We start from the raw sequence: 15,748 nt of genomic DNA on the forward strand, positions 1-15,748 counted from the left end.
ACCAATTCAAGGCATCTTGGCATGATGCTGGAAAAGCTTGGTGGGTGCCAGGATTTGTAATCGGTTTGATCTCTTCCAGCTTCAAAGCTGCGGAGTCCCGACAGACTCCGGTAGTACTTTCGGTTTACTCTTCCTCCCAGAGTCCTTCCCTTTTATAGTGAATTAACCACCACCCTATTAGGGAGCATTTTTTATGTCAGCTGTTCGTTTCTCAGAAAAATTACTTTGACATTACAGATACTGGCAAGTGTTATCTTACGATGTACTGTAACACATGGTCATTATTATTATTATTATTATTATTATTATTAGAAACGTGTTGCTTGTGAATGTTTAGTGATCATGAAAGATGAGGCACATCCCTGTTGGTATCATGGCAGCTTCACCTCACAGCTTGGGGACCGAACCTCAATCCGAACCTAAACATCCCTGCAATTCAGTCCTGGTTTTCTCTCAATCCCAGACTGAGAAGTATAATTCCAAATGGGAATGTCAGGAGTTACTATTTTAGTGGAGACATTTATTCTATTTTCATCCCCCAACAGAGTGAAGAACATATGTGATACAGAAATAGCAAACATTATTATACACGGCTATGTGTTATACAAGGGAGCAGTTTATACTTCTAACAACGGAATTTGCTTGTTACACAAAAAAAAACAAAAAAAAACTGGTGAACAATATATACAAAATATTACAGTAAACAGAACTTGACATTGAGAAAGTAATACCAATTTTTTCATGTCCAGTTTCTTGTACTGTATGTTACCAGGTAAAACTCCACAATTAATCTATTCTAATTGGTAATCTACAATTCAGTCCACATCTGGGATTTCATCTGGTAAAGTTAGCTATTATTCAACAGTAAGCAGACTATTCCATACACGCGTGCGTCTGGGTTGCAGCAGGGCAATGGGTCAATAAGGCAATTTCGTGCTCAGTATGCATAATGCTAAATACAGAGAACATAAATGTATTAATGAGCAACGCAAGCGCAAAGAGCGTCTTCTGTCTGTAGACCTGTGCTCACTCCCTGTGCTAACACACAGCAAGCTTTCGGTGTTGAACAGGAACTGTACAGTAACAGTACAGGGGGTGACAAAGTACCCTCATTTGGGACACGGCACACGATTAGACAACAGAATTGTGCAAAAAACATGAATTACCTGATGTGACCTACAATGATTTAAAGCTCTTTGTAGGATTTTTGACAGTGCCGATTTTTGCCCTTGAAGTTATCTGGAAATGTCAGGGAAGTTTCTCAAAGAGGTTGTCCAATTCTTTAAGCCAGTGACCCTCAAAGCTATGTCAATACCTTTTCAAATCTTTTTCATGCTTCACCAGCAGCCTCTTGAGAGGTGATTTAAGTAAATCATTAAGGAACAAACCTGCTGCTCAACCCACATCCTATCAAATCAAGCGAGGCAGGCAGGCAGGCAGGACTGTGAAGCCATGTCGAGTCAATACCAAAGAACTGTATTAGCTGGGAGGCCAATTTAACAAAAGGCAAAGTGTCTTGGTTATTTCTTTGAGAATTATAATTACATTTTTGCAGCATGTTCTTCATGGATATAGACTGTATTGCTAAATTATTATTATCTTGTTATTTATTGTTTTTATTGAGGTATTGTCTCTCTCTCTCTCTCTCTCTCTCTCTCTCTCTCTCTCTCTACAGTACTAACTCACTGTGGCAACAATTACCCATTTAAAACACATTTGTATTTCTACTTTATACGTTGTATGTACTTGGTGTACCAATATACAGCAGCAGTGTTGAAATCCATTGATTTTTGGAGGTGGTAATAGTATGACCATTACCTGAAGGGCATGCTGGAAGAGGTATACTGTAGGTATCTTTGTTATTTTGTACCCTGCAATGTGTCGCGACTTTAAGCAACACTTTTGGCAAGCACGTCTCCAGCCCAGCTGACACCCTGGGTTCTCTGACAGACTGCTGTGCTGCATTTGACAGGCAAACCACTACATTAAAAATAAGCACAATCCGATGTGTCAATACCAAAGCAGGAACTCTAGCTGTTTAACTCATTAGTGCTGTGTTGAATGGATTCTTATTGATCCTGTTATCCTGGTGTTCTTGTACCGAGAATTGACAAGGAAGTAGTTTCCTGTGTGGCTTAAACAAAACGAGAGCTGCGTGCTCACAAGCTTTTCTCTATAGACACTGTGAAAACCTTCTTAGCTGCCTTTCACTCGACCAACACCCTAAAGACACTTTTTAAATCTATGCAATAGTGGATCTAAATACTAGCACCCAAAAACTTGAAACCTCCTCTACTGTCGACCTTTCTTTTTAAAATGATATTGCTTTCAGTTTTTATAAGGGGATCAATTCTAGGGATTAATACAGAGTTTAAGTAGAGTTTTAAAATATGTAAAACAATGAAAACCACAAACAACTCTTTTTATACAATTATCAAATCAGCCTTGACACAAGGAAACTTAGAAACAAAAAAATGCAAACACTGTATAATTAAAAAAAAAATCTCCTCAGCATATTTGCTGATGAGAAAAGTGGCTAAAAGGTAATGTTGTTGTTAGTAGAAAGGATATATTTTAGAAAATAGTCTCTACAACTCCAATGCACCAGACCATGCCACTCAACTTTAGAAATCCTTTCAGTCTAACCCTACCAGTGCACTGAAGGGTTTGGCTTGTTTTTTTTTTATTATTTTCCCCTCCCTCATACCTTGTTCCCGTTGCTGGTCCTTCTGCTCCATGGATACCAGTGCAGAGAAGTGGGCCTGGTCATAGGCCAGGACAAGCGGGGAGCAATGGCAGCGGTTAGGTGGGACTTCCAGAGGTAAATAGATGCCTCCAAATGGAATTGGTGCAAATGCTGAAACATTATAAAAATTGTACATTTGTAGACCATTGTAAATATGCTATAAATATTAAGTCGGCAAGAAAAAGTCAGAAAAAAGTTACTGTACAAAGTTTTGAAACTCTCAATAGCTTGTGCTAAAGAATATGCTCACCAATGTCTTAGATAAGCGGTCCTCTAGACCGATGTTTTAATAAAGTGAGTTGACACACTTTTCCCAGTTCTCTTTTTGTGGAGCAAACAGTGAAAACCATCAAGTTAATTGCAGACTGTCAACTGAACCCAAAAATGCAATACATTTACTTAAAATGTACTAAAATGATTTTCCTTAAATGCTACAGCCTCAATATTAGTGAATATTCATGATATATAAACAGTTAAAATAGTTAAAAGGTCCTTTTCTGTTTTTTGTTTTCTTTCATTCTTTTACAACTCCCCCCCAAAACAAACTAAAATGAAATGTATTTTGCAGCTATTGTTATTGTCTTACACGTTTTCCAAATCTTTTCAATTCCCTTTGACATTTGGTCTTGCTATGTAAATATCAAACCCATTATAAATGTACATTAAAACTAAATATCACTTAAAAGAATATGTCATTTACAGGCCCTGGTATATACATGTTTAAATGGTAACTCTAAATCAGCATGTTTAGCATCTCTTTTTCCCCTAGGCCCGCTCCAGTTATTGATTTAAATCACCTTCTAAATCTATTATAGGGAGTGTGAGGGGGTGTGGGGGGGGGGTGTCTTGCAGCATACTTAATGACTTCAGCTACAGTATACTGTAATAGCATTAGAAAGGGATCTGGACTTGCCTTCTCCCCCAGAGTCTCTGAGCATGGTGTCCGCCACCACCACGATGGGCCGTCGCAGCACGTGAGCCAACACAAAAACATGGAACTCTTCCAGACTTTCATACACAGGGTCCTCCAAATTGTCAACACTGAGAAATACAGAAAGCACAGGCTAAGGGGGTTGAGCAAAACCATTCTTACCTGCTGTACACGTTGCTATATAGGTAGGTTTCAAATGTGCAATTTTGAAAACGTATGGCAAACATGCATTTCAAATTTTAAAATATCATCTGGTTCCATACTAGGGTAAAGAAATCTCTAATGGCAAGTTTTCCTAGATCCTTTCACTTGGGTGATGAAATTGTGCCCATCCTTTCAGCTCTGCCTTTCCTGTAATTTATTAGTGGCTTCCCCTATTGACTGCCATGATTTACAACCAGTAAAATGCTTTGTCCTTGAACGATGCCACTACGTCCACACCAAAGTCTTTGGAGAGATGTGTGCTATGAAGGTCCACACGGAAACATTTTCACATGTTTGCAGCACTTGAAAGCTGCTTTAAAATGTCCTTATAAATAGCATTTTAAACAAGGGGGAGGTAAAGCTTCTTTATAGTTTAGGGCAATATATTAGTTGTATATTTATGTGTGCAAGCTTGAGTACACACTGTTTTTAAATGTTTGTTTCTATGAAAGCCTGTGACTCTCATAACTTGTGAATCTTGTTGAATTGCTACGAAAATGCATATAAGCATTCATAAGTGCAATTGCAAATTTATTATAACAAGCCTTTCTGCAAAACAATGGCTAGATCTAGGTGCGTAAGCATCTGTGTGCTTCCACTGGCATGACCTGTGCTGTCAGACAAAACCCTTCGAGTTATATCTGGCATAAGTGAAGTCATATTCAGAATAACAACCAGTATTCTGATTAAGACATGTGGATGGGTGTGTTGCTATTATTCCTAATACTTTTGTTATAATTGATTTGCTTATTTGTTTAAAAGGATTATACCAGGATTTTATTTCATTTACAAAGGTGTCTTTGAACGGTTTGCTGTCGACCACATCTGATCACATGCAAATTAGGCAGAAAACATGTAAATGGGAAATTCTCACTATTTGATGGTATTGCATATTCAAGCTTGATAGCAGATCATACTCAATATGAGCAAATGTTGATAATGAGAGGGCAAGTTCTGCACAGTGCATACAGTTATCAGCCTTGTAAATTAGCTACACTGTCTATAGAAAATTAATCGGATGTCTGCACTGTCAGTCTTGTAGTCCTGCCTTCTCCCATACGCTTTCATTAACTAGGTCAATTCGCCTCAGCAGTGTCTTTGGCGTCAAAGAATTCTTCCGGCTGAAAAGTATGTCAGTCAACCACCTTGAAGGGGTTGGGGACAATTTCACTCCAGGTGACCAAGGAAGTGCAAGACTACCTGAAAGTAAATCTTGGATACAGAGATTATTAACCTTGTACAGTGTAAAAAAATAAATAAATAAATAAATAAACCACATGCTTATTTATAAAAAAACAAACATTTGAGACCTATATAGGAAATTGAAGTGTCTGACCCTTAAGATTTATGGAATTGTTGAGTTAGCTATAACCACTTTAACCTCCAGTTTCAATGACTTTCAGATACTCTTGGTTTGAGCTGGGTTAATTAAAACCTGCTACAAAAGGCCAATGCATCAGGCTAGCTTCCTACCCAGTCCTCTGTCTCTTGCATACCTCTTTTATTATTTTTTTTGCTCTCATCTGTCTTTAGTGGCTAACGCAATCATTGCTCTCCACTCACAGGCAAAGTAATCACCAGAGTCTGCTGCGTGCAAAATGAATGACTTCTCCTTTGGAGCTACTGCTGAGATAGGTACTTATAAAACCTTTCAGACTGCAGCGTAGAGCAATGATCCTTGTGCGCTGCTCTTTTAAAGTACAATAAGGTAGTGTCCACAAGCATTCAGCCAGTAGCTGCAGATAAATGGCTAGCCAGAAGCAAAATTTCACATCGGTAATCTTTCTTTTTAGTTTTTAGTTTCTTACGGAAAGATTTACCACTCCTTCCAACAGGATAGAAGGCTCAATAATCGTGCTATAATTGTGCTTGCATTGTTAAGAATATGAGAATAGCTCTGTGTATGTAGAACAGTCACATGGTTGCAACTGGATTATCTAAGAAAAATTAAACACACTCTAACAGATTGGTTTAAGTACTCCATTAGCAGTATTAGGTAGATAGATTGACATCTACTTGGGTTAAAACACAATGTTATCACTTTTTTCTTATCTGACAAATTGGCCAAACTGGTTCAATCTTAGATTAAGTATAGGTCAGTCAGCCAGCCATGCAAGAATCATCTAGTGCACAGCAGTGCCAAGCACAGCCTACATTTTGACTCATTTTTGGGACCCTGATTATAAAATGCATTAATAGTCTGTCTGCTGAGCAGTACATGCCTCCCTTGAAGACTGCATGCTGCTAATCAAGTTGAAATCCTTAAATATCCCGCTGTTTGAGCTGCTCTTCTGTTCTAGTTGCCTCCCACAGGCATACAGTACATAATGTAGGCTATATCTGCAAGAACACTGCTGTCTGTTGCCAGCACAACAAAAGAAAACCTGATCCAAAGAGGCAGATCACGAGATGGCGCTGGCTCTTCTAAAAAGACACTTTGGCTAATCTAGCCTAAAGTTACATGTCGGTTGAAAGCACCTTTAACACAGTTTATGAGCAATTACAAGAACCACTCAGAATTACTGTAACAAATAGTTAAGAGGACAGTTTTAAAAAGAAAAGAGCTTCTTTACATGCTCTTGAAATGTCTGCATCATACTTTCAAGTGCTTTGGCACTTTAGGATAAACTGGAGTGAAAGTTACAAAAGCAGAAATAATATATTTTGATATTACTGTAGGATAGAGAAAAGAAGTATGACTGGATGTCCCAGAACACTAAATTATTTATGATGTACTGTATCTGCAAATAAACACACAACACCCACCATTCGCCTGTGCTGGGTAGTGGGGTCTTTCCTTTCTATTGGTGCAACAGTTATCTTTACATGCACACGCCTCGGTTGTTTTATAATGTTTCCACTCTGTGTTGTGCTTTTAAAACAAGCAGTCAGAAACAGCTACAGCACCAGCTTTGCGCAATATATTTAGAGGTAAAGCTGTAACCGTGGTTCTGTTGCTACAGTTACAGCTCTTTATCGTTTATGGGAGATTTGTCCTCCAGCTTTGAGAATAGGTGACAATCAGGGTTAAAGTTTTAATCTACCTACATCAATTGATTGGAACCGGTGATCTCCAAGCTATGGGGCGCACCCTGCACCCCGGGGGAGTGCCCTTATTGGATTCGCCACTCGGGAGCCCATCAATTGATCATGTTTTAGCTCTCATACTATCCCTATGATATAATACAGCCTCTTCAAAAATAATACAACATCTTTGCGGGATTTTAAAATGGGGACCCTTATGCACAGATTGTCCTACTGTTTGTCTTTCACACTCTACATGGTGAGCATAATAATCTTCATCAAACTTTTATCATACACTCCGAGCCTCCTACAGACTATCAGATTTCATTTCGATGTAATTTCATAGTTTTGATTTAACAGAAATACATTTTACATTTCTGGTACGATTGAGGACCCTCTGTAATAAATATAATGCATTTGTTTTATGTCTTTGAGTCCTCCGTTCGTAATACGTTTGGGTCCAAACTTATGTGGTAAGAAATATATCTTTAAAAATAAATGTATTCAAGATGTTCTGCTTCGCCAACGTTCAGAATGATATACTAATATGCCTATCTATCGTTCAAGGTTGAATATGATCTACAGTTTGATTAATATCTAGTCACAGTAGGGACTCCAGCCAATCGAGTACAGTATGTCACGACTGCTGATACAAAATTATAACTGCCAGAAACATTACCTTCTGTATAGTGCATTCACCGTATGCACACTGAAAAATCTAAGTCATCCAAGTTGTTGTTGAAGAAACAAAAAATATAGTAAATGAAGGTGGATTTTAACATGTCGTACTGTTCAGGTCAATTAGGGAATGCAATTTGCTCAAACTCCCTGGCAGTGCATTATTGTAATTATTAATATACTGTAATAACATGCAGAGGAGTTCAGGTTCCAGGAACTCCTGATTTCATGCTTGCAATCTTAAAGGTTTAATAAGCTTCTTGACATTTTAATTAGTGCCTTGAAGTATAACAGAAACAATCTCAAAGAATTGCATACAAGGTTTAAATGGAATACATTAATGGGAATTTTGGTGTGGGGCATGTTCTCCTGGTGTACCCTGGGTCCCCTGATTACTCTGGAAGGTCGAACGAATTACTTTGTTTCTTGATTCCCTGGTGGTGAACAAGTTTAATTTGTTAAAACGAATTACTTCTAGATTCCTTACTGTTTTAAAATAATGTATAAACAAAGAGTCAAAGAAAAAAAAAATAAGAAGAATAAGCATTACTTTTAGTTTAGGGTTAAACACATGTTTTCCATGTTCTATAAACCGAATATTCCATTAAGGAGTACTGTGTTTATTTAATTACTACTGTAGTCCACTGAATAGACATATTGACGGTTATGTTGTATTTTTCTTTGTATAAACTTCTATCTGGACAGTTCCCTTTAAGAATGTCAGGGTGAAGGGTGAGACTGGCTCTTTCTTCTATGAGGTCAGACGCTGTTACATGACCTGCATTCCAGGGCTAGAGCAGCAGACGTGGCTCGCCACAAGGCAACAGCACTCGGCACTCCAACTTCCTGTCTCTGCCATGCTGCTTCCTCTTGCTGTCGTCTCATTTACAAAGGGGTGCTTGTCTGCAGGATACTTTTTTACACACATTACCCAATTCTGTGAAGGACAAACCTTCTCTCTTAACCCCTTAAAAAAACCTAAAAATAGAAAGTTACTTGAGCCAGGAGGGAAGGCTCCAACCCAACCGCAGGTGTAAGATATATTGGAACAGGGCCTACCTCACACTAAAGCAATGTTAAACTCATGTAAACAGTTTACACGGTATAGCAAATGGCTAACCCGTGCAAAAAAATACAGATATATACTGGTAATCTATAACCTCTTGTAGACAGCTGTAGATTTGTCAGCCAATCACAGTGCCAGTTTTGCTGTGTGTGTTCTACACAACAAACAAAACCCCATTTGTGACACGAACTGTAGCGTAGCAGCGGTCAGTTTACTTCTACTCATGCTGACATTCCCTCACACAGACGTTCTCTGTCCTATAACCCTATTCTATGCCATGACTCTTGCTGCTTGAACTTGTATACAAACCTACATACAGATATTCAGAACCAATACACAAATATATGCTACTTCACAGAAAATACAACTGCCTTTTGCCCTATATTAGGAAACAACATAAATAACCAGAATATATCAAAAGTAGTTTTCTTGTGACATCAAATTATACATGTGTTGACAGTACTGTACGTTTTTAAATCATACAAACGGTGCCTCAGAAGGAAAACACATCGTTTTATATTTCTAATAAGTCACATGTTCAGAATGAAAAGAGGGTTTACAATCCTGACAGACTTGACAAACCAATTCCTCGCCTCCGTGAGGAAAGCTCAGTTCGGTTTAACAGGAGGTCCGGCCCTACGGCTTTTGGTAATGAATTCAAAAGCCTGGAAAAAAGGTCAGAGAGACTTAATTGCGTTCCTCCAGTCAAACACCCAAACTGTTAATCTCCACTGACCTTTAATAAATGTAGTAATACATCTACATCAAGCTGTATTTACCAAATCTGTGATGTAAGCATGCCATTTTATATCCCGGCATTGCTCCTTCCTTGACAGTCTGTTGAAAAAGCGCATGAATCAACTGTGTGGACTGAAAAGGCTAATTGTCTCTGCAACATCAAGCAACTATGTCAATGCACATCTACAGCACCTCTTTGTGCACTTACTACTTTTGCTTCTACACGGCTTAAAAGACTGGATACTTTGTGTGCTGACAAGCAAGAATGTCTGCTGGGGTACCATTCTACTAATGACATGTATTACTGCAGCTGCCTACTAGATGGGTGGTGGCACATTCAACGGTTTATTCAAATAAATCTTACTCCATGAAATCACACAAAGATTTTGAAGCAGAATGAGTAAATGTATGACCTTGAGGCACCTCGATGTCATTCAAGCATAAGAGGTCAGCAAGTTACACTCTACTGGAGCGGAATAGCAGATTGTCAAGCAGTACATAGTGCAATAGTACTAATATACTGTCAACTGAGAATTACAAAAATACTTTGTTGCATTTACTGACAGGGCTCAGAAAAAACCACTGTGCAATGTGAGAGCTCAGTGCCACAACATGCTGCACAGAACATGCGGATAGCTATAACAAGCAAAGGCAAGCACGCATTTGAGATATTTGCCAAGTCATATGTTGCACATGTATAATTCATCTTCAATCCAATGAGACATCCCCTTTTAAATGGTGCAGTCATGAACTCTTTGACAAGAGGTTTCACTCACGCTCCACCGCTGCCTCCATTCTTGCTGAAGTGTGTGCGCGGTTCACTGGAAGCCAGCTTGAGCAGCTCACTCCACTCCTTCTCCCACTCGTCTTCTGTGTAAACTAAACCAGACTTGGGAAGAAAACAGAGCAAGATTCACACCAACAGTCCTAGCATTTTCTGTCACTATTACCCATTTCAGTTACCCCTGCAGCAGTAGTGTTGGAGCGGAGTCCTGCTCAGCCGCACTGCAGATATAATGGTGACTACTCTACTAATGAAAGGGTGTATCCATGTTTAAGTGGATGCACTCCTGTAGAGGTACACAACCAGACTGCAGTACCTTTAGTGACTATCACTTAAATTGAAAATATGTTAGCTTTAGACTTTTTGTTTTCAATTGCCTCAGTAGAAAGAGCAAACAGCCAAAAGATGAGATTTATTTAATTAGCTGTACACCCTTTAAATATATACTGTATTCATAAAGACAGAAACAAATCCATTAAATCCCTAATTACTGCAATAGAGCAACCAAAGTAGACTACATTGTGTTTAAAAATAGTGTTCATTTTTATAGTATTTGGATAGTTAGAAAAGCACCAGTTTGTGTTCGTGCCAATAAAATACCAGCCCGAAACTTTTTCAGTAAGTGCCTTTCGGTTATATTTGGTCCTACATGACATCTAAAAGCCTACAGGGGCCTTGGCCATTCTGAATACATTGCCTGTTTACCGGCTGAAAGAGAAACAAAGGGCATTACATTCAGCGTCCCAGCTACTCTTTAAATGATCCTAATTGTTCAAACTCAGGCATTTGAACGCATACAGAATAGAGAGATTATTTAAAGCACTCGTTAAAATTCTCTTTCAGCCTATTTTAAAACCCAGGGAATACATATTTTGTTAATTAGTTGGCTATAGCAGAATGATAAACCTTTAATTTCCTCTCCCTCTTTGTAATTTAGAGAACTGCATACAGCAAATAATAACATCAGAAAACTTGACTATTATCAGTGTTGTACAAGAACGTTTTAATTAACTGTCATGTTAGAGTATAACAGGCACCTTTTTTTCAAATTAAGTTGTTATTTGGCTGTGTGCTACATGCAAGGTGCACTGGTTATAGTTAAGGGATGATCGCAACATCACACATGGGATGAACGTTATAATCTGACCATTGCTATACACGTTTCTTTAAAAGAGTATCATTCAAGTTTGAAATCTAGAACATTGCAAATACATACTTGCTAAGATTTCACAAAACACTGAAGTCCCTGAATAGTATCCTGACTATGAATGCCCTGTTGATTGGAGCGATTCACAGAAGCTCTGGGTTCACAGTTACCTCTAAATCGGCTGACTGGCACCTTGTCCTGACATGCCATTCCAGCTGATCCCACAGGGGCTTGATCAGATTGAGTCTGACAGTGATGGTCATGGAAGGGTCAGCAAATCTGCATGGCAAGCTGGGATAGGAGTGGATGGGCATTATCTTTTTGGGATGTCACATAACACTAATTTAGAATAGGCCAGTGGAAGGCCATGTTAGAGGAGTAACTAGGTGGGCATTGGGGGGCACAGGGTAATAATACAATGCATTTTATTCCCCAAACCTATACATTAATACAGGTTATCACACTTCCATTTATAAAATTTGCTAAATCCTCCTTCCAACGTCAAGTGTACTGTTTTTCTTTTGAGACAGCCTGTGGCCTGTGGCCTGTGGGCAGTTAGGATGAAAGCTGGATCTGGGAAAAATATGGTGCCAAAGATGATATCCGTTGTCTGCATGGATCAGGTGGTACATTGTCAGAAAATGCCTAATATTGCCACAGCTGATGGTTCTGTGTGTTTGTGTCTCTAGTAGTGGAGTATTGGCTCAACACGTGAGTAACTAGTAATGCATCACGCAGATGGCGGCAGACAGTGTCTATGAAGACGTGATCCATAAGTGAGTGATGTACTGGCCCAGCCTGAGGTCTTCAACCCTGGAGCACCTGTGACCTATGCCTGTGTCATTAAACCATGTGGCCACCTGGCAGGCAGTCATGTCCGTTTGATGCATCTGAAACGTCCAATTCTATCCACCGGACATCAGCCTGTACATCTTGCAAATCCCTTTGTAAAGCTGGACACTATCATGCATTTTATTTTTTGTATCCTGTCCATCAAGTTTCTTGTATATCAGTAGAGAAAACATGTCTCAACAGGTACCAATAATGTGCATTTTTAACAAATTAGAAAGCAAAAGAAGTCAATCTGAGTTCTTCAACGAACTGATAAACGTGGAAGTGTTCTCTTGATAAATATATCACTTCAACTGCAAAACCAACTAAAAATAATTTTAAAACATTTACAATCTGTTAATCTGGTTATATACCTTCACATTCCTGAGTTCTCCTCTTTATTAGCCTATCCTCTTTAAAAAGCAAACAGTGTGACTGCAGGTAGTCATGGCATTTTGAACAAAGCAGCACTTTATATCAAGAATTTGAGTCTCCTAAAACAAGACAGGCAATGGCTGACCAGGGAAATTAAGAACTGGGGTGTGTAGATCTACTGTAGTATTGATTTACTGTTTGCTTTCAAACTTGCTTGCTTGAGCACATATCCTGTCAAACTTTTGGTTAAACAAACATTTGGAAACGTTACACTAAAAAACAAACAAAAAAAGACCTTTAGAAAAGAAGTCAAATCACCACCCAGGGTTTTGTATAATCTAGAGAGGTTCCCGCATCTGTGTTCCTGTTAGTGTCAAAACCTGACACAGTAGTACTGCATTTCTCATTGCTGTCTTGTCCAGGGTGTCAGAGCTTTTACGGTTCACTGTACTAAAGTAGAAATCCTAGTTATTAAAATACCCAAGATAGTTGCTGCTTTAATACCACATTATTTACAAACGGACCTCCTTGTTTTGCTGCGTTTGTTGCCATCTCCACCGTCTCTTCAAGGCATCACGCTCAGCACCACTCTTCATCATAGCATAGAGGGATTTCCTCAACACCAAGTCCCTGTCATGGAAACCCCACATTCCTGCAAAGCACAAAGCATTTTTTAAGGACTGAATTATTTATTAGCTCGGAGAGGAACTGGTCGGTCTTAATGGGCTAAAATGTAATATATTATTTTAGTTTACCTTGGAATATTTGTTATGCGGGTCTTAAATTGTTGGTTATGAAAGTCAAATTTTATAATTACAGGGAATTCTTAACAATAAACAGATAATACTGGATCATGGGAGAATAACAAATAGAAATATTGAGCCCTGAAAGTTCAATGGGACACTTTTATAAAATCTACATTTTCCTAATGTTTAGTTTCTTATCTGTTTAATATCCTATAATGTCTGATCTGATTCCCTATTGTTTCTTAGATCATTATTTGCTAAGCTTAAAAAAGACTAGGCTAACTGGGGGGAAGCGATGTGGAAAAGCATATTCGCTTTTCTCTGTGCACTGAAGCGTGTACGACACAGATATATTTATTTTACTATCTTACTTACACACCTAACAATGCTACATATAAAAATAGTGAATTAGTAAAGGGTCCTCAGAGTAAAATATAGAACAATTTACTATCAACATGGCCTAAGTATGAATTACCCAAATTATTGAGTAATCAAATTGTGAAATATCGAGGGAGCACTGTACTTAGAAATAAGGAAGAGTACACTTTAATTGGGCTTTTATTCAGAAAGTCCCTATCCTATCAATTCCAGGATACTTCTAGGAATACACTATACTCCTTATGTTCGTATTGACTACATACCCTGGCACACTAAGTATATATTATCCATAGTAAGTCATGGGGATCTTGGGTCAGTAAAAGGACATGTCTAGCTAATACCAAGAGAAGCCCAATTTGAGTTAATTTGAAGTAACCAGTGGGGGTTTATGGGACAACTGTGCAACACCGCATGGCAGAGTCAGTGCTGAAGAGTGTCTAAAACCAAGGCTTCTCCTCAGACCTTTAGCACGATGTATTGCCCCACTGTTTTTCTTCCTTAAGGCAGCACGACTGCCATGCGTGTCTGTCTTTGAGTGTAAATCCCAGTGTACAACCCCCAGGAAATATTACACTTGCCCCCAAACAGAAAAGTGTGTCCATTCGACTATCCATAGCCATTTCAGACATGTCTTGTCAGACATGCTTTACATCTGCAAGTTTGCCTGGCTCTATGTCTCCTTCCTCTTTTATCTTAGAATGTCTGATCTTTTTTGACACAAGAATTGATTAGCGCACTGAGCTGCATGGCTGAAGGTAGTTGGTTTGAGCCCCAGTGGCCATGCATCTGATAGTAAGCATGCAGTACCTACTGTAACTCCTGTTTTGATGACTACTATTATTACCAGGAATTCTTAAAAACAGGTTAGCACAAAACATTTTCCAAGTACTGGCACCCAAATGTGTAAAATGTGACTGACAGTAATATTTCCAATGTACATGTTAATTTAGTTTTTGTTTCTAAAAGAACTGTTAGAATTCCAACTAGTGAACCTTAGTTTGGAAAACCTTTGATAATCCAACCTTCTATCACCATAAAGATGGTTTCCAGTGGAGCAGCCTCTTATTTGCATATTTGTAACAACATACCGTGCCTCTAAAAAATATGCTCGTAACCTTTTCTCAAAGAAATAAAGCACTCCCTCATTATAGTGGCTCTTTATACACCGGTTGTAAAATGCTACAGTCATGATTCCCCTAATTGCATTTGTATACATGTTATAAGACAGAACCCAAGTAGCACACAGTCTCTCAACTGTGGATCTTGACTACTGTGTTAAAAAGAGCACTTTATAGCACACGGGTGGGCAACTCTGGCTCTTCCAGTGCAAGTCTTTGTTCCAATGTTTTTAATTGTTTGATTGAATTAAATTAAAACATCTGTCCATGTCTAAACCAGTTTCATTATACTTCCTGAACCTGGAATAGAATGGCCCCCCAGGCCCAGTTTCCCAGACCTGGCATATAAGCAAGTGGAGCCGACAGTTGAAATGTCCAGAGCTTCGCATGTATTTTGCTCTTACCTAAAGAGGCTGCGTGTAAGAGACAGTTTCCATCCCCGGTCGTGGCCAACGGAAGAAGACGCTTGCAGCTGGTGCACATGGTGGCCCACCAGTTTAGACGACCTGAAGACACAAACAGCTTCATGAGTTAACAGTGCAATGCTGTATGGAGCCTGAACCGTGCATTGCATGGGAATATCTCATTGTTTAGACTTTGTTTGTTTATTTAACCCTATTAGTACTGATATTTTTGTCGAGCTGAAGAATATGAAATTCAGTTATTTAATTCAAAAAGGAACTCCTACATTGAGTATACATGAGGACGGTGACATACATATACATTGGTAAATGGGACTTTACCAATTTAAGAACCCTAAAAGGTGCTAAGATAAGGTGGGACCTTGAGGTCCTGCCAGGACTGAAAGGGGTATGTAAAAAGTAAAGAAACTGCTTAGTTCGGAAGACAAACCTTGGTGTCTCTTTTAATATACTGTATTATACAGGGTGATTCTAAATTGGCTGATAAGCAGACACGATTGAACAGTATCTGTAATTTCTGTGTTTTCTCAAATAAATGTATATTGACTTTTGAATCACAT

General features: G+C 38.7%; 1 protein-coding gene across 5 annotated transcripts in view; it reads right to left on the bottom strand.

The window, feature by feature from the left end:
- LOC117964287 (OTU domain-containing protein 7A-like) overlaps window positions 1-15,748 on the bottom strand; it is a 110,182-nt gene that overhangs the window by 11,848 nt on the left and 82,586 nt on the right. For all 5 annotated transcript variants that reach the window (XM_058995041.1, XM_058995038.1, XM_058995039.1 and 2 more), the window contains 5 exons: window positions 15,171-15,272; window positions 13,049-13,176; window positions 10,164-10,276; window positions 3,660-3,787; window positions 2,708-2,857 (listed from right to left, as the gene is read on the bottom strand). In XM_058995041.1, coding sequence (XP_058851024.1) covers window positions 2,708-2,857; window positions 3,660-3,787; window positions 10,164-10,276; window positions 13,049-13,176; window positions 15,171-15,272 — 621 coding nt within the window. The remainder of the gene's footprint in view (window positions 1-2,707; window positions 2,858-3,659; window positions 3,788-10,163; window positions 10,277-13,048; window positions 13,177-15,170; window positions 15,273-15,748) is intronic.

Source organism: Acipenser ruthenus, chromosome 21 (genome assembly GCF_902713425.1).
Source record: "Acipenser ruthenus chromosome 21, fAciRut3.2 maternal haplotype, whole genome shotgun sequence".
NCBI classification, from domain to species: domain Eukaryota; kingdom Metazoa; phylum Chordata; class Actinopteri; order Acipenseriformes; family Acipenseridae; genus Acipenser; species Acipenser ruthenus.